The 18,836-nt window shown below is 41.5% G+C and overlaps 1 protein-coding gene across 1 annotated transcript in view; it reads left to right on the top strand.

Moving 5' to 3' along the window:
• CRACR2A (calcium release activated channel regulator 2A) overlaps nucleotides 1-16,752 on the top strand; it is a 38,516-nt gene extending 21,764 nt beyond the window's left edge. Inside the window, 5 exon segments of the mRNA XM_065664077.1 lie at nucleotides 2,749-2,820; nucleotides 10,273-10,400; nucleotides 13,325-13,389; nucleotides 15,541-15,617; nucleotides 16,531-16,752. Of these exon segments, the coding sequence (XP_065520149.1) occupies nucleotides 2,749-2,820; nucleotides 10,273-10,400; nucleotides 13,325-13,389; nucleotides 15,541-15,617; nucleotides 16,531-16,621 (433 nt within the window). The 3' untranslated portion in view covers nucleotides 16,622-16,752.
• The last annotated feature ends 2,084 nt before the right edge of the window (nucleotides 16,753-18,836 follow it).

The following is an 18,836-nucleotide window of genomic DNA, read 5'->3' as shown; positions in this document are numbered from 1 at the left end:
TTGCTGAGGGTGTTTGGAATTAAAAATCAGTTTAATTGGTTAAAAAGTATGTCTTAGTTTTGAAATTCTAGTGGAATTCCTTACAGAAATTACGGTTGTGGTGCATGATGCTCCATCCTACTCAAAGCTAAGAGTATCTGCAGCTTGCTCTTCAGGATGTACTCTGGCGTCCTGGGTTTACCAGGAGCCGTTTTGCTCCTTCTTAGTAACTGGTGCAAGCTCTGTGTTTTGACTTCCAGCCTGGGCAGAGAGCTGATAACACCGATTGGTTTTAATTGTTATTAAGTAATGTTTATTCTGGCCAAGGACTTTGTGAGTCTCATGCTCTGCTGGGGACGAGGGGCGGCTGGGAGGAAGCAGAGACAGGACACCTGACCCAAACCAGCCAAAGAGGTATTCCATCCACAGCACGTCATGCCCGGGGAGGTAACTGGGAGTTACCCGGAAGGGCACAGCCTCTCTTAGGGGGGGTCAAACTCGTTCGGCGGTGGTATCGCATTCTCTTGTTATTTTCTCTTATCAATATTATCATTGGTGGTAGCAGCAGTGGTTTGTGTTATACCTTAGTTACTGGACTGTTCTTATCTCAACCTGTGGGAGTTACATTCTCTTGATTCTCCTCCCCATCCCTCCGGGAGCGGGGAGGGTCGGGGCAGGGGGGTGAGTGGACGAGCTGTGTGGATCCGTTTAAACCACGACATCTGGGCATGAGACAGCTAGGATGTGCTTCTTTTCTTCATCAAATTCATAATTTCTGACCAAGGAGGCTGGCCAGCAAGGTAAAATATACTTTGTGCGGCCACACACAATTCACTTATGGTGATCCAGAATCATCATTTTGGGATTTCAATTTCAAATGGTTTGGATTTCAGATTCTGACTCAAAAAATATTTTTCAAGGAGAAATGCTTGCAATTCATATTTTGAAGGACAGAAATGGCCTTGAAGTGACAGGTCAACCTACCTGTCATGCTCCAGCCTTCTGCACAAAGCAACAGTTACATTACCCTGAAGCTGTAACTGGAAGAAATGTCCACTGAAGATTATTTAATGGGAGATAGTTTAAAACAAAATGCTCAGGGATCTGTAAAACCCTCTTGTTGCCAATGGGGCGTGCACGGATGCCAGACTGTGGGGCAGATCTTGCCAGAGTATACATCTCAGTAATGAACTGCATAACTCAGAGCTATGGCTATTTGGCATATTTCAGGATAAAGCAGAGTATTAGGTCAAATGTCACATGCTTTTTCTCTTAAGATTTGTGCCAAACTCTACTTAGTTATTTACTAATTTCATTTTTCTTAAGGGCACAAATAAGGAACTTTGTTGATAAATGATTGTAAGAGAACCACAACTCTGTTTAGAACACTGTTTTTAGGTATGCATGTTTGATGCATGATTTGGAAGTAGACAGTAGAATTATTCCTCCTCAAGGTGTTTTGTGTCCTCTTTGAGGCCTCTCTTTTCAGATCCAGAGTGAAGCCCATGGAATGGTCTGTTTTTAAAGCCACAGAAGAAACCTGCCCGGTAGTCAGACTGCTGAATAATAATACCACGTTTACAAAGCACTTTGGATTCAGTAGTGATTTATGGAATTAGCGCTCAACCCTACTCTGCAGTGTTGCTTTAGAAAATCTATATCTATAAAATCTATATATTGAAGCAGGTGTAGTTTTCAGACTGCACAGGAAGAACTTGAGGCTTCACTGAAAGGAAAAAAAAACATTTTAAGGCCAGACAGCAAGTTAAGTCAAAGTAAATGGTGTAAGTCCAGTGTAAAAATCTGAGATGCTGTGTTCAGTGTTTTAGGCTGCATAACTCTGAGACCTCACCTGGAGTATTGTGTGCAGTTCTGGTGTCCTCAACATAAAAAGGACAAGGAACTGTTGGAACAAGTCCAGAGGAGGGCCACGAGGATGATCAGGGGACTGGAGCACCTCCCGTATGAAGACAGGCTGAGAAAGTTGGGGCTGTTCAGCCTGGAGAAGAGAAGGCTGCGTGGAGACCTCATAGCAGCCTTCCAGTACCTGAAGGGGGCCTATAGGGATGCTGGGGAGGGACTCTTCATCAGGGACTGTAGTGACAGGACAAGGGGTAATGGGCTCAAACTTAAATGGGGGAAGTTTAGATTGGATATAAGGAGGAAGTTCTTTACTGTGAGGGTGGTGAGGCACTGGAATGGGTTGCCCAGGGAGGTTGTGAATGCTCCATCCCTGGTGGTGTTCAAGGCCAGGTTGGACAGAGCCTTGAGTGGCATGCTTTAGTGTGAGGTGTCCCTGCCCATGGCAGGGGGTTTGGAACCAGATGATCTTGAGGTTCTTTCCAACCCTAACTATTCTATGATTCTATGATTGTAAACGTGTGAGCCTGACACCTGGTTCCAGCTGCAAGATCAATTCTAACTGTGGATAAAAGATTACAAGGCGACCATGAATGATGTCTTCTCTGAATGATGCGGGTGCCAGTATCAGCATATACTGAATGAAGTATCTGTCTGGATGAAGAAATTGCAAAGTTTTTTGGGTTTTTGTTTGCTTTTTTTTTTTTTTAATTAAAGAACCTCTAAGCCTTCTTTTGCTAACTTTGTTTTTGTTTGGTTGGTTTTTTTTTAATTAGTAACTATTTGTGCAAGCTGAAGTCCACAGGTTTGGAGAAGCCGAAGTCTCAAATGTGGATACTCCTACGGGGAATCATTTCAGCAGTATTATTACCATGGTTAGAACAAATTTTACATTCATTCTCATTACAGGGAGGTACACCGAGTGATGGAAACCTTGCAGAGACAAAAGGCAGGACTTCCGAAGTAGCTGGATTTTTTAAGGTAATGCAGACCTTATTCATTAAGGTAATTCAGTAACTTCCCGCATCATTCTAAAGGATGAAAATATGCTGTTATATATGCTGGGTGTAGATGTCCAGGTGTTGGCAGCAGAGCGCTGCAGGGTCAGCCTCTGTGCCAGGGAGAAGAGGCAGGGGCTGCCCCAGGCCAGGTCCCCAGGCGGTCCCAGCTGGCTGCAATGGACCCACCGCAGGGCACAGCTGAGCCCGGCAGCAGCAGTGGTGGTGCATCTGGGAAAGCGTGTTTAAGAAAAGGGTAGAAAACACTGTGCAGTAGTTGAGGGAGAATAAAACGTGAGAAACAGCGCTGCAAACACCAAGGTCAATGAAGAATGAAGGGGAGGTGTGTTAGGAAGAGTGTCTTTACCTTGCAAAACATGAAATGGTGTTGAAGGGTAATGCATTAGTCTCAGAATCAAAAGTTATTTAGTTTTCAGGGTTTTAATTAAATCATGACAAATTAAGCCATGAAGAGAGAGATGTAAATATACTGCAGATAAATATTGAAGGTGCATAGAAGGGAAACTCCACCTACATAAGTGGTAACTGCAGACAATGTGTGCATAGGCTTGTGTCTGAAGGACTGTTCAGGAAAAGTGATGTTCAGCTGAATTTAAGCATTTTAATAGATGACACAAGAAGATCCACTGAAAGGTAATAATTGTCTAAAAAAAGAAAACTTTTTGGGGGAAAGTTTGTTGAGGTTTGTTTGTCAAAAAGGGACATTTGTTGTATTTTGATAGGTTTTGAGTCAGCTTTGGTAGCTGTTACGCTATCCAAAAAATAATGAGAGCAAATATCTTTAAAATTATTTTTTAAAAGGATTTTTATTAACAAATTGAAAACTTCTTCATTTCCCCCCCCCCCCCCCCCCGCTCTAACTTTTATGTGCATGTTAACAATGAATTTGCCATTTGCAGTAGTAATCCTTAAAACAACATGCTGGAAGTTGCATTTCTTTGGAGTCTAAAGTTCTTGCACTGCTATTGCTTCAAAGCTAGCTGTGCTTGTTTTCTAATTTTAGTATCATTGTTAAGTATTACTCACTTTTATATTCTTGAAGCACATATTTAAAAAGATTAAAGTATAGGGAAAATAGGTATGGTTGGTCATAATTATACAGTTCTTTTAAAAGAAGCAAGCATATCTTAAAAATTGTGTTAGAATTATGCCATGGTTACATAATAACTTCTAAGTGGTACATTTTAATAAAAAGTGTAGGACACAGAACAGAGCTTCATCTTTTGAAATGATTTTATACAATGCATACTTTTTGCTTGCTGTATGGCTTATTTGGTATCGCGTTTTCAAAGTGTGATGTTATTGGAATTTAAGACAACAAAAGCCAGGTTGGTCATCAGGTCCAGCTAGGACTAACCTGTGCTGCCCGCTCTGTTTTGACATTCATGCTCCTTGAAAGCACATCTCAGCTGGGTGGGAAATGGACATTCTTTCACATCTTATTTCCTACTATTTATTTTACTACATTTTTTTCTCAAAACAGTTGGGAGAAAGCAGGGAGGGGAGAGAAGAAATCACAAAATCCCTCCTGCCTGGGCTGCTGAAAACATCTTGGTTTAGTTTCTAAAGAAATGTTGTGAGGGTAAAAAAGAAATTGATTTCCAAAAGTCACTTAGAAATGGGAATTATTTACCTTTTTTTCTATGAAATGTCAGTGCCTTAGCCCTTAGTTTGGGTTGTATTTTTTTGCCTGGTTTGGTTTGGTTTGGGTTTTGTTAATTTTTTTTAAAGAAAACACACCAGAATGGTCCTTTCTGATAAATCTCTGTCCATGTGGCACAGAAATATGTGCATAAGTCCTGCATGGTCCTCCAAGCCTGCTGACTAGGCCTGCCAATTCAATTCCATTAGATTCTACTCGACTTAATTCAATTCAATTCATGACATTACATTGCTTAGGGCAGTCTTTAGGCTGCGCATCTAATCACTGCCACTTTGTGTGAATAGTGCTTCATCTATTTCCATACACTAGATGTAGTCTGATGACTACATCAACAGCTTTGTGTTTCCTAAATGATGGCTCTTGGGATCCTCACTTTTTGACTATGAGATTTAAACACCAGAAGTGATCTTTGAGACAAAGAGGCACAAAAGCACAAAATGGAATATAAACCATGGGGGAAACTTTCTGGAAAATGATGTAATTCATACGTAGCCTCATGAATATGTATGTATGCCCAGTGATTATATAAGGGCTGCTTGTGTAGCAATACGGAGACACGCGTTAGGAGGACCTATCCCCCCTGTCTTCCAGTGCCGCAATAAAGAATACCTGTTTGTCAACTTAAACTTTGTTGGTGAGTTTGTTCCTGGAGTTTTCTCTGAATCATCTTGTTCCATGCAGTTTTGCATACTGATTCCCTCTCCTGACCTCATGCCTGGGCTAGGAAGGATGTTATTCAATTGGTAAGTGTTTTTAGGGCAGCTCGGCACATAATCCTCAACTGGAGCTGAAGAAAACTTAAAAAAAAAAGATAACTCCCTGCTTGCTGTATCATGAGTTACGAGTTCTGCAGTCTCTGCTTTTCATAGAATCATAGTATAGTTTAGGTCAGAAAGGACCTTAAAGATCACCTAGATTCAACGCCCCTGCCATTGGCAATGACGCCTTCCACTAGACCAGTTTGCTAAATACCCCATCCAACCTGTCCTTGAACACTTTCAGGGATGGGGCATCTGCAACTTCTCTGGGCAACTTGTACCAAGACCTCGTTTGCCTTAAGACACAAACTCTTGGGATTGCAAATAAAACAGGGTCTGACACTGGAGTTTTCTCCAGTCAGACCCTGACATTTAAATTGGTGTCAGGGACAGGATCCCTTGCAGTGAAAAGTACCCTAATGTCGCATGAAGTGTAAGGTATTACCTCTGTGCCTCTCAGGGACTTAAGGGGTGGGTTTTGTTGAAACAAAACATGCTGCTTTTCTGAGACTACTTCCCATTCAGAAATGAATAGCAGTGAAGCTGCCCCTCAGGGCAGAGATGCGTTGCAGGGTGTCCTGGGTTCAGCAGTAGCAGTCATTTTTCTTCTTAGTAGCTGGTGCAGCGCTGTGTTTTGACTTTCCGCCTGGGAACAGAGCTGGTAACACAAATGTTTTAGTCTGACCAAGGACTTTCTGAGCCTCATGCTCTGCCAGGGAGGAGGGGAGGCTGGGAGGAAGCAGAGACAGGACACCTGACCCAAACTAGCCAAAGAGGTATTCCATACCACAGCACGTCATGCCCAGGATGTAATGGAGAGTTACCCAGATGGGCTAGTGGACTGCAGGGGTGGACGAGGTATCGGTCAGTGCTCGGCTGGGGAGAGTGGGGCGAGTTATTGGTCGGCTGGTGTTGAGGTGTTGTATTCTTTCCCCTTGTTATTTCATTTATCATTATTATTATTGGTGGTAGCAGTAGTGGTTTGTGTTATACCTTAGTTACTAAACTGTTCTTATCTCAACCAGTGGGAGTTGCATTCTTTTTGATTCTCCTCTCCATCCCTCTGGGAGTAGGGGGAAGGCAAGAAAGGAGGGATTGAGTGAACGAGCTGTGTGGCTGGGTTTAAACCACGACACAGGGTCTTTTAGAGAAACATAAGTCTCGCCCCTCTCTGCCAGGGGTAGAATAGGACAAGAAAAATTGGCATAATTTGCAAAGTGTAACAGACCGAATAAGCACCCTGCAAAAGGACACAAAACTGCAGCCCAGAAAGGGTAAGTGCTGTACTGGGCGCCAGCTTGGCTGCTGCAGTAGAAGCTATAGAACAACAACAAACAAGGAATCTCAGTTCACACAAACTTTACAAGAGCTGGATCCCTGCAGGACCAGGTAGTTAACTCAAAAGAACAGTTAGACAAAGAGAAAAATCAGGCTAACTACTTGCAATTAGCCCTGAAAGAGCAACTCCTTGCAGAGAAATGTGCCTCTCCATGGTTGGAGAAAACAACTGAATACCCTCACAGTGATCTGGAATAGGAAAGACTAAAGTTAGAAAAATTAAATGTGTGCCGCTTCTTTCCGCCCCTAGATACAAGCGGAATATACTTATGAAGGCGGGGAGGACTGATTCCCACAAATTATCACCAAAGAGCTTCCGTATACGGCTACGGAATTAGCTAAACTTCAAAAAAAATTCTGTCATACTGCAAAAGAATCAGACTGTTTGGGGAGTATCACTGTCTGGGGGAGATCACATTTTACTAAGTGAGAAGGAAGCTGAGGGATTTTTGGGGCCAGGAGTATTTTTAACCACCCGTAAGCACTGCTCACCCTGGTCCTTAACTCAGAGAGCAGCTTATTGGGCTGGGGGACTTAGCCTTTTGGAAAGGGGTGATCCCTTCACCATCACAGGGACAGTCAACCGGTTGATAGGAAGTGTACAGAAAGTGGCATGACTGCAAATGATGTATGACCAGGGACTTAGGCTTAAACAGGAGTCCCCGATGATGATACTGGTCAATTCCAAACGTATGACTCCTCTCATTCAGTGTCTTCCCGACTCCTCAAAAGCCGCAGGGATCCAATTGCAGAGAAAGATACAAGCAACATCCCAAAGTGAAAAGGCCATTGCTGCCCTGGAAGTGATACAGGGATATGATGCAGAGGGTTGAGCAATGTACAGGGGGGCTGTACAAGGGGGGTGTACAAGGGGGTTGTACAAGAGGGGATAAAGGAATTTTGCCTGTTTAACAGAAAGCATTGTTTGCAAATACCTGTCAAGCCTGCCATGCAGTACCAGGACAATAGGCTATTGATAAGGGGGAGAAACAGTCTGATAAGGGGAAGAAACAGACTGACAAGCGGGAGGAACAGTTACTTAGTTCCAGTGAAGGCCAGCTTTTTGGTTTGGACTTTGACCAGATTCCTAAAGAGCATGTGTGATGGCTAGAGGTGAAAAGTTCAGGCTCGGGGAAGACTCATTTACTTCATCTTGAGACCCTCGCCCATGACCAGCTATCCCCGCACGGGATAGCTCCTCCAAAGGCATGTGTGCCTCAGTGTTGTTTCCCTCTACATTTATTCTCTAAAGTTATATATATTCATAAGGTTGCACAATACGCCTATACATATTCATGTCCTATCCCTGCTTCACATTATAATGAGCTAGAAGTTCCTCTGCGCCTGCGCAGTTCCCCCCCGGTCATGGGCGAGGGTCTCAAGATGAAGTAAATGAGTCTTCCTCTTGTGAGCAGGGGTCTTCAAGATGAAGTAAATGAGTCTTCCTTGAGCCTAAACTTTTCCCCTCTAGCCGTCACACATGCCTTTGGAGGAGCTATCCCCCATGCGTCTCAACACTGAATAAAAGCATACCTACTTTACAACTTTAACGAGTTGGGGAGTCTATCCGCGTATCAGAAGGACTGCTATCACCTGATCGAAAGACAGAAAAGAAAGTATGGGCATGGGGGAAGTTGCCCAGGAGTTGATTACTTATGGGAGAAAGTATGGTCCCATCAATATTTCCAGTAAAATTGATACTAAGGGACAGAGATAAACAGAGGTAAAAACCCCTCCTCACCCGGCTAATGGGAAACACTGGACACCCCCTACTTGCCCAGGAGGTTGAAATATTCCTAATAAAAGGCAAGGGCTGTGGACACTGGGGTGGTGAAAGGGTGTTCCTAACCATTTAATGGATGGATTATCCACTGCTAAATTGGAAAAGCTGGTGTTAGAATGGCCATAAACAAACCCCATGGGCCCTAACGAAAAAGAAAAATGTGGAAGGCCCCAGTGCCCCCACCACTAACTAGCTTCTCCTCTTGATTGTGAACAGAGGGTTGGAGAGTAGATATATTCAACAGCTCACTGAGAATCATTAAGAAAAATTGTTTGGTGGGGCCTGATCTGGTCAGGCATTTTTCACTTGCTTTGTTCAACCTCATAGAGAAATCGACTCACAGCGCTATAGCCAATTGTCCCACAGGATTTCACAGGATTTCTGAATTCTGTTAGATGGTTTCTCCCTTGATTGGGAGTGAGTACTTGCATTACAGATTGAGGTATCCAGCCTATCCCAGGTGATATGGCAAAACTTTATGGCCCTTGGCTTGCTATTAGCTTCCCAAGGAGACCTCTGTACAAGCTGCTGCACACACATGGAACAGAGCAGCAAGATTTCTACAGATTTGGGAACAAACAGATCTTGCACCAAGTCACTAGAGATGATACCTCATGGGTTTTGTAGAGTTATGGCACACACTTACCTCTTGGCTACCAAATTGGACATGGTTAAAGAACTTGTTTGTAATAATTATAATAATAATTATTTGTGTTTGTACCCTAGCAGGCATGAGTCAATGTTGCTGTTCACAATGGTGTTTCAGAATTAAATACGGGAAAATAACATGAGATGAGTGTTATAGGGTATATGTGTATCCTGTAAGCCTCAAAGGGGGGAATTGTAAGATGAAATGCTAAGTTGTAAATTCAAAACACTTTGTTAATTGTTAGCTGTAAATTGGGTCTGCTCTGTTGAGAGCAAGATAGGGCCAGTTCTTCAAGGTAATGAACAACTCAGAACAAACTGACCTAAACCATGGACACAGTTGTGAAGTAATTCACAAAAGTCTTTTATACATGAGCAAGCACAGAGGTTAATCAGCAGACACAGTGAGGAAGACTATTGACAACCACCAGAAACCCCTCGAGACCACCACCCAGCAAGGAAGTGAATGTGTGATTAAAATGCAAATATTGTAATTCCAGGAAACCTAGTGAATATTTGTAAACAAATTGGTGGGGCCCTGGGTGGATCAGTCACTTGGAGGCTTTGATAAGGTATTGTAATGAATTATACAGTATGGCAGACTGGCTACCTGGAACACTAATGAATTGCTTAGCGGTGCTCGAGAACCTATTTATAACTTCAATTGCATTATTCGGTTTCAAGCTATCCTAGAAATCATTACCAGTGATACAGCCCGTGCCCTTCATCTGTTAGCAGATCAGGCCAGGCAAATGCAGACCACAGTTTTTCAACACTGCATGGTTCCTGACTACTTGCTAGCCATGGAAGGAGGAGTTTGTTGCAAATTTAAAGATGCTAATTGTTGTCTGAAAATTGATAATTTTAAAGTAGTAAAATGAATAACACCTGGAATTCAAAAACTGGCTCATGTAACTACTGCCTCTCCTAATGGAACTGAGCAAATCAGAGTAATATGTCCACAGAATCAACTGGTTGTAAACATAATTTAAACCACTGCTCTTTTCATTTCTTGTCCTCTTTCGCACTGTCTCTTTTCTAAAAGCAGCTGGATCGAGAACAATCTTTGAGACACTGGGTGGTGTGTGCGTGATCTGAAATTGGACTTCACTGACCATTGTCTCAAAGATTGGTATGCGAAGCTGAGATAGAATTCCACCAATTCATTGTCTCAGAGATGGCTGGGAGGAGTTGAGGTAAGACTCTTCAGTCCATTGTCTCTAGGACTGGTGTGAGGAATTGGTACCCATTATCCCAAGAATTGCTGCAGGCATGTGCAGTTGAAGAGCTGGCTGCAAGAGGAGGGAGACTAGTCCACCGGGAGCATGTAATACGTGACATTAAGAACACAGGTACTCCCCCCCAGCTCATTATAAAAGGGGGAAAAAGACATCGCCAAGGTGGGTACCTTCAAGGGGATGACTCCAGAATGACACCTGCAGGAGGACACCCACCTCTTATGACTACTATAGGCTCTCAGGGGACACTCTGCTCCGATACTGACTACAAACAGTGAAGGACTCCCACCACCTCTGACAACGGACCTCCGTGGACCACTGGATCCACAGTGGTGACTCTCTCTCTCTCTCCTTGCAGCCTGAATCCTTGATTCATTCCCATCCTTTCTCCAATCTGCCCTACTGCTATCCCCTTTATTACAATAACTTCCCTTTTTATAATATTTTATAATAATTATATAATATATAATAATAATTTTATAATATATTTATAATAATTGCCTTTCTTAATATAATATAATAATTTTTTAATAATAATTTTTTATAATAATTGTCTTTCTGTAAAAAAGGGGGTTGGAACTAGGTGACCTTAAGGTCCTTTCCAACCCTAACTATTCTGTGATTCTATGAGTGGCGCAAAAAATACTTGAGAATTCACTCTCATTGTCTCTCCTCTCCCTCTCCCCTCTTTCTTTTACTTTGTCCTCCCTTTCTCTCTATTTTGTACTCCCTTTTTTTCTCTTTTTTTTCTTCTGTTTTCTCTGTGGATATATTCTTAGCAGAGAGATAATTTGGGGACCTTTTCTCCCTCCTACCTTCTGTAAAACCACAGAAGACCATCTGTTACTCCTATGGTGGGAGTAGAAAATATGTTTACTTTTAGTAACTTTCCATCAAGGAGATAAAATGAGTTAACAGTGGGCATCTACCAGAGCACTGGTAATCTATGGGCTGTAATCTAAGCATTAAGGGACTGAAAATAGCAGATACTCCTTTATATTCCCGTGTATCATGCCCATCAATACTTCTGTGAATTTCTTTGTACAATGCATATAGTTTGAACACCAATGCCTCCAGAATGCTAATTTATTTAGAAATAAGTCACCTCAATTTTCCTGAGAAATCAACTGAGTTGGTAGAAATTTTCCTAAATTAAACAATGTGCTGGATTTCGCGTATGTACTTGTTTCTTCTTTGAAAATAGATTTACAGTTCTGCTTGCTGGTGCTCAAAAAGGATATTTTGAAAATTTGAAACACGGATTGATGCAGAGGGTTGACCAATGTACAAGGGGGTTAGAGGAATTCGCTTGCTTAAACAGAAGTACTGTCTGTTGTAAATATCTATCATGCCTACTAAGCAGAACAAAGGCAATAACTACTGGTTCTATTGATAAGGGAGAGCAGACACCTGGTTCTATTAGTAAGCAGCTATTGATAAGGAAAAGCAGACACCTGATTCTTCTGATAAGGGGGAGAAGCAGATGGTTTATGGCTGGGACACCAACCAAACCCTAAGGCCATGTGTGAGGACTAAAAGGTGAAAAGTTTAAGAAGAGGAAGACTCATTTACTTCATTTTGAAGACCCCTACCCACAGGAGGAAGACTCATTTACTTCATCTTGAGACCCCTGCCCATGACCAGAGGGGGCACTGCGCAGGCGCATAGGACTTTCTAGCTCATTATAATACGAAGCAGGGATAGATACTAAATATGTATAGCCGTATCGAGTAATCTAATGCATATGTATACCTTAAGAGAATAAATGTAAAGGCAAAAACGACCCTGGATGAAGCGATCTCCATGCACCTCAGCGCTGAATAAAAGCATACCTACTTTACAACTTTAACGAGTTGTGGAGCCAATCCACCTATCAAGCTGAATTGTTCTTGATTTATAGGAAAGATTGCTGCTAGACACCTCTATATAACTGAAAGACCTAGGGCCAGATCTCATCTTACCTTATTTTGATAATTCATACAGCCTTTTACAAGCACACCTTTGTGTCCATTATTTTGTTTTTGTAGGGGAGCAGCATCAGCCTTGAGCTTCATCCCTCAAAGGTTCTCCCTTTAGGAAATCTGTTTTATTTCCTTGCATGTATGGAAACACATAGTTTGAAGACCCCGGGTGCTAGGAGGGCCTCCGTCCAAGGTGTCACACTGAATCTTTCTGTGAGAAAACACATGACACATAAATGGACTGAGTAGGCGTCTCACGTGTCATTTAGCTCCCTTAAAAAATTGTGCTAGTAAAACAAAGATGAATCATTCTAATACAGAGAACTCACAGCCCACCAGGCCATTAATTCTAACATGTCATGCAAGAAAATAAAGCGGTTTGCATAAGTAAAACAAAGAAAGTCGTCAAATTCAAGATGATTATAATCAAATGAATGGATCTGAATGACTCATTTGAACGGTTGAATGTGCTGCCTGAGGTAGCTAAGGAAAGGAATGATTAATGACAATGGATTAGTTGAAAAGCAGCATATATGTAATGAAATTATAATAATTTGCTTGCTGAGCTAATAATAAACATTAATATTAATGAATGATTAATTCTTGCTATATAGCCATGTAATTCCTGTGAAACCATATACCACGGACTCTATCAGTGGATGCAATTTAGTTGCTTATTTTGTGAATAACCTCATGAATTACTTACAAATGATCCAAAATACACGGCACTAGATGCTGAGCTGATACAAATCTATATAGCCGTATTTGGTGAAAACAACCCTGAACCTGTTCTCACGCAAAGAATCAGATTAGCTTATTGAGCTTGAAGTCCAGCAGTTTTCAGAAACTCTCAGAGTCAATCTGGAGTTCTAGAAAGCAGGCATTCTTTATTTTGCAGCACAGGACACACATGCAAATCATTTCGCAAAGTTGAGCACACCTGGAGTCTACAATCAGCAGCCATTATCCAACAAGCTTATGCATATTTACAACCTTTCCAGGAAATGTTTTACATTAGATTTCATGGAACTACTTGTAATGTTTGCAATTTAATTATGCATGTGCTTTTCTTTCCAGAGGTGGTCTGGGGGGGGTCTCTGATCGTCATTGATAATGTTCCGCTGATTGATCTCTGTGCTTGTGTATGTGAAAATACTCTTGTGAATTACTTAACAATTGTGTCTATATTTTAGGTTAGTTCTGATTTGCTCCTCATCTTGAAGAACTGGCCCTGTCTGTCTCGGTCATTCCTTTCTCATCTTCACGGGCTACCCGTGTTTTATACATACCTCAAGGCCCCACTGACCCATATTGCTCTCAACAAAGCGGGTCTAAGTTACAACCTAACATCTTGCTCTCAGCCGAGTGGTCCCAGTTTACAACCTAACGTCTTGCTGTCAACAGGGTGGTCCCAATTTACAACTCAGCATTTTAGCTTACAACAGGATGAGATCATTTTCACCTATTTTTTCCTATAGTCAGAGAGGAATGTGTACTTCCGGTGGACATTGCAGCTCATCTTTGTTAACTTTTGCTGTGTTTTAGTCCCACATCTTAGAAATTAATGTATTACAGAATTGATCGGAAAGGGCTCCTGTTATAACACGTCACTTCTTTGCAAGGCAGGAAGCACAGTTCATTATTAATAGGAAGAATAGCAGCCTGAAGGGAGTCCTTTCAATTCCTTGTCATTTGAGAAGACTGGTAGTTGCCGTGTGTGTGTGATACTCCAGGAAAGGGGGAATAGAATGATAGGATTTCAGGAAAGCGTCATAGTGAAAAACAAAGCCATGATGAAGCTGATCTGTAGTCAGACGAATTAAAGAGTAAACATCACGACAGTAAGAAGAATATTGTAATATTAACTTTGAAGGAAGAAACAACAGACACAAAGCAAAATATTCACATGCAGTACAAGAATATTATGAGCATATTGTGAGCATCCAGGAACAGCCAATATTCTTTTTGAGTGGATTATTGTAACCACAAGCAATTATTTAAATAAAATGGCTTATGATATAGGTGCTGCTCAGGCATGCTCCTGTTTAGAATGATATCACTTTGGCCCTGCACAGACTTACTGAGTGAACTTAAATGAGTTAATAAAGCCTTCTCTCTCTCTGTTCATCAACTATAAAATAAGACAATAATAGAATCATAGAATGGTTAGAGTTGGAAGGGACCTTAAAGATTATCTAGTTCCAGCCCCCCTGCCATAGGCAGGGATACCTTCCACTAGATCAGGTTGCTCAAAGCCCCATCCAGCCTACTGTTAAACACTTCAGGGATGAGGCATCCACAATGTCTTTGAGCAGCCTGTGCCAGTGTCTCACCACCCTCTTAGTAAAGAATATTTTCCCAATGTTTAATCTGAGTCTGCCCTCTTTCAGTTTAAAATCAATCCCCCTTGTCCTGTCACTATGTGCCTTGTAGAAAGTCCCTTTCCAGCTTTCTTGGAAGACAACAGTCTTCCAGGACCTGAAGGAGGCCTACAAGAAATGCTTTGCCTGCCTTGACTTTGCAGACTGTGTACACTTAATAGGTTGAGGATCCATTCCCTCTTAAACTTCTCTTGGATAGCGGCTGCCAAGTCAGGCTTTTGTGTAGATGATCTCTTACATTAGCATTTATTGTGATAAGGCTTCAGCTGAAGTGCTGAGAATGTCATCAGGGCTTGATCCATTGTTTTAATTACAAAGCTCCCAAGGGCTACAAAGGTTCTGGCTGACTGAGAAAGCAGGAGCAGAAAAATTTCAGCAGTACAAGAAAATGAAACAGAATTAATTTATGGCTATGTTTTGCTGAGGTTTTAGGTGGTCATTTGCTGGAATACGGTGGTCTCAAACCGCAGGGGTGTGTGGGCACAACCACTGTTGCTGAAGCTTTCCAAGGATTTGTTATTTTTTTTTAGAAAGGTGACTAGAATTATTTTCACCTGCTTTGTCAAGCCCTGGGATGTGCTAATTGCCTCATCATCACAAGGAAAGTTCACAGGACCTCAGTACCTTACCGGGCATATCTGTGTTTTAGCCTTTGAGAGAGAAAGCAAAAGCTACTATATAGAGCAAATGTCTGCTAAAGAAATACATGTATCGCTGTTTGGGAGGTAGGCATGGGCTTCTTTTCTTTTGTTGCTCTTTACTGTTAACTCTAGAATTAAATTCTAATTTTTCCTAAGATGATCTATTTCTGTTTCTTGATTTGCATATTTTGGTGTGTCTGTGTTCCTTTTTTAAACCTGGAGTGGGATATTGTGCGAAATTGATTGAAGTGATCTTTCTGTTTGATTCTAGGATTACAATTTAATTTTCTATGAACGCAGTGCATATTCTGGGTGTAATACCAAGAAGTCTGTGCTTCACTTAGCTAGGCGAGAAGAAAACGCCGTCTATGAATTCTATAAGTGCCTGGCATGTCACTGGTGGCAGAGAAAACTATTTAATAAAGTATTTTGTTAGGCAATTACAGTGATAAATTATTTGTTCCTTTTAAACTGGTCTGTAACCTGACCCTGTTGCTTCAATTGAGCTCAGGTTCATAGAAAGTCCCATGTAAACTAGTGAAGCCATGGATAGACCTAGAAACACCTGAACTGGTGCTAGGAAAGCTGAGGACCTGGGATATTGTGATAGTTCTTGCAGGAAGTTCTTGGAAGTTTGCAGAGATGGTCTTGGAAATAGATGGTGCTGTATCCTTGCAGCAGAACACTGGATGTCCTTCCTCTGCTCATTACAGCTCAAAGTGTGCTGTCTGCCTCGGGGCTGGGAGACAGTAAGATGTAGATATTTTTAAGTTATATAAAGGCTAAGAGTAAAAGTACAGGTAAATCTGTTGCCTCTGCACTACTTACAGAGAAATCTGTATCTCTGTGCATCATATAGAGATGAAAACACTGGTAATTCGCTGGCAGATCTTTAATATTTTTTCTGAAGTTAGTGATACTTTGTGAATGTGTTGGGTAATTGAGATACATTTAGGTAGCCAGATGTGTTTTTCTTTTTGCTGCAGCCTCAAAAATAACAAGTAAAAGTCGTTGGTTTGAATCTCTGTAACATACAGTAAGTGCTAACAATCAGCACCAGTTATATTTTTCCAACTAAATGTACAAAAGTGTTTTTGTGATGGAGTCACATTAATTGTACTTTTTTGGTTGTCCACAAAATTCTGTCATTTTCTGTCAGTCTCTGGATAATTTTATAGGCTTAGGGAAAATGCATTTTGCTTTGATCTGTTATGGGTATTATTGACTTTTTTTTCTCAAAAGTATTGTTTCTTTCCCCCAGGATTTTAAAGGAACACGAAGATAAAGTGAAAGAGAAAACCACTGAACTTCAAGCTGATATGAATAAAGAGTCTTGCTGTGTCAGGCCATAAAATGCTGGGGCGTGTTTAGACAAGTCAGACATTTATATCACACTACATGGCACCATCAGATTTGCTTTATCTGCCAAATATTTCTTCTGCTGTGTTGTGAGTGTAGGTGTAAGTGAAACTTAAAATCCTTGTATGCTCTGATCTTCACTTTAACAAATATTGTCTCTAGATAATTGACGATGTACTTGGGACAGTAACAGTCTTTTATTCTGTCTGATGCCTAACACCACTGAATCCTGATTCATGTTCATGCTTGTAGAAGCTGCTGCATTATTAATAACATGAAATAATTTCATAGGAAGAAAACTACTTGGAATGTGAAGTAAATTCCTACCGGTGTGGATGACCTGTCTTCTGAATACTTCTGTTTATTTCAGTGCTCTTCACATCATGATTTTGTGCTGACCTTTGTTACAGTGTTCTTAAAAATTCACATAGTACCTGGTTGGTTGTTTAAAAGCAACACACCAGCAACTGCAAAGTGTAAGGTGGTATTTTCAACCTTAGTGTGAAATACATGTGAGCAAAGGATTGAAGAACTAAGATTTTCATAAATAGCATTAACTCATTTATACTACATGTTGTTGCATATAGGTCCTTGATAAGAAAACCTTCCATTCGCTTAGGTGTGATGAATTAAGTATGTTTAGACGGGTCGCTCAGTTGCCATAAAGGCTTACCTGAGTTGTCGTCAAATAAGCTGGCATGTTTTGATTGTGAAGTGATGCTATACAAGTATCTAGCTTGGTTACCAGAAACAGTAAAATTTCTCCTTGCTTCCAGGGAGGTGCTTAGGAACCCCTAAAACCCAAAAGGAGCAAAATGAGCATCCATTAATGAAAATCATTAGGCTTTCTGTCCACTTCCCAGGGTTGCTTCTTGAAGTCCGTTACTATGTGATTACATTTACATTATTTATTAATATTATTATTTATTAGTCATCTTTCTGCACACCTTTATGAACAGCAATTTGTTATTTAATGCTCACAGCAGATAGGTGTGACTAGCATGCTACAAGGCTCTACTTCTGGACAAATTCTACTGGCCAGGTGGTCATCAAACAGGTGTGGGAATTCTCAGCTTTCCGTATTCCTTGATGCTAACAGATCCTTCATCTTGCTAAAAGCTTTTTGGCAAAGGGAAGCAGAGATCATGATGCAGCTGTCCATCATGAAACTGGACTCCGGGTCATACCTTATCTAGATTCACCCTCTTTCAGCTTACAGCCTCTGTCCTTTCACTACGGACCCTTGTCAAAAGTCCCTCTCCAGCTTTCTTGTAGGCCCCCTTTAGGTACTATAAGGCTATAATGTCTCCCTGGAGCCTTCTCTCTTTTTCTCAACCCCAAATCTCTCAGCCCATCTTCAGATATTTTCCCTCTGATATTTTCATGGCCTTCCTCTGGACTCACTCAAGCAGGTCCACATCCCTCTTGTGCTGACGGCCCCAGAGCTGAACGCAGTACTGCAGGGGAGGTCTCACGAGAGGAGAGTAGATGGGGAGAATCACCTCCCTCAACCTGCTGGTCACACTCCTTTTGATACAGCCCACGACACAGTTGGTTTCTGGGCTGCAATTGCACGCTGCTGCTCATGTTGAGCTTCTCATCAGCTTCTCAGTCCTTCTCTGTCCTTCTCCTCAGGACTGCCCTCAATCCAGCTTCCGCCCATCCTGTAGTTGTGCTTGGGATTGCCCTGAGCCAGGTACAGGACCTTACACATCGTTGCAAGTCTTTTCTCATTCTCTGAAGAACCCAGGGCTTTCTCACTGGAAGTCACCAATTTTCATAGCCTAAACAAGAAGGCAGCAGGGAAGCAAGTGGAATTGAGACATTCAAATAGAATATTATGTCACTCATATAACTTGAGCTGCTGTTTGTGTTATGTGGGTGATGAGCAGTGAAGACATTGCTTTTTGTGTTGTCTGTGTGAGTGATGACGTTAGTTTTGTGTGTGAATCTGTATCTTTGCAATATGTGCTCAGCTTGGGTTTTGGCTGGACTTGAAAAAAGAAACAGCAACAGCCACAGCTATCATCCCTCTATTACATTTTGTATTGTGCCCTGTTTATCCACATTTTATTTTGTGCCAGCTTTATCTCATGTGTTGTGAGATCTGTGTTCTTTTGCTCTGAACATACATAATAGAGGTATTTTCCAGGTCTTCTGACACTGTATTCAGCCTCCTCTTTTTACCTTTTCTGTCTTGTCAATGAC

Source organism: Lathamus discolor, chromosome 1, assembly GCF_037157495.1.
Source record: "Lathamus discolor isolate bLatDis1 chromosome 1, bLatDis1.hap1, whole genome shotgun sequence".
Lineage (NCBI taxonomy): Eukaryota > Metazoa > Chordata > Aves > Psittaciformes > Psittacidae > Lathamus > Lathamus discolor.
This window is presented reverse-complemented; position numbering and strand designations above follow the sequence as displayed.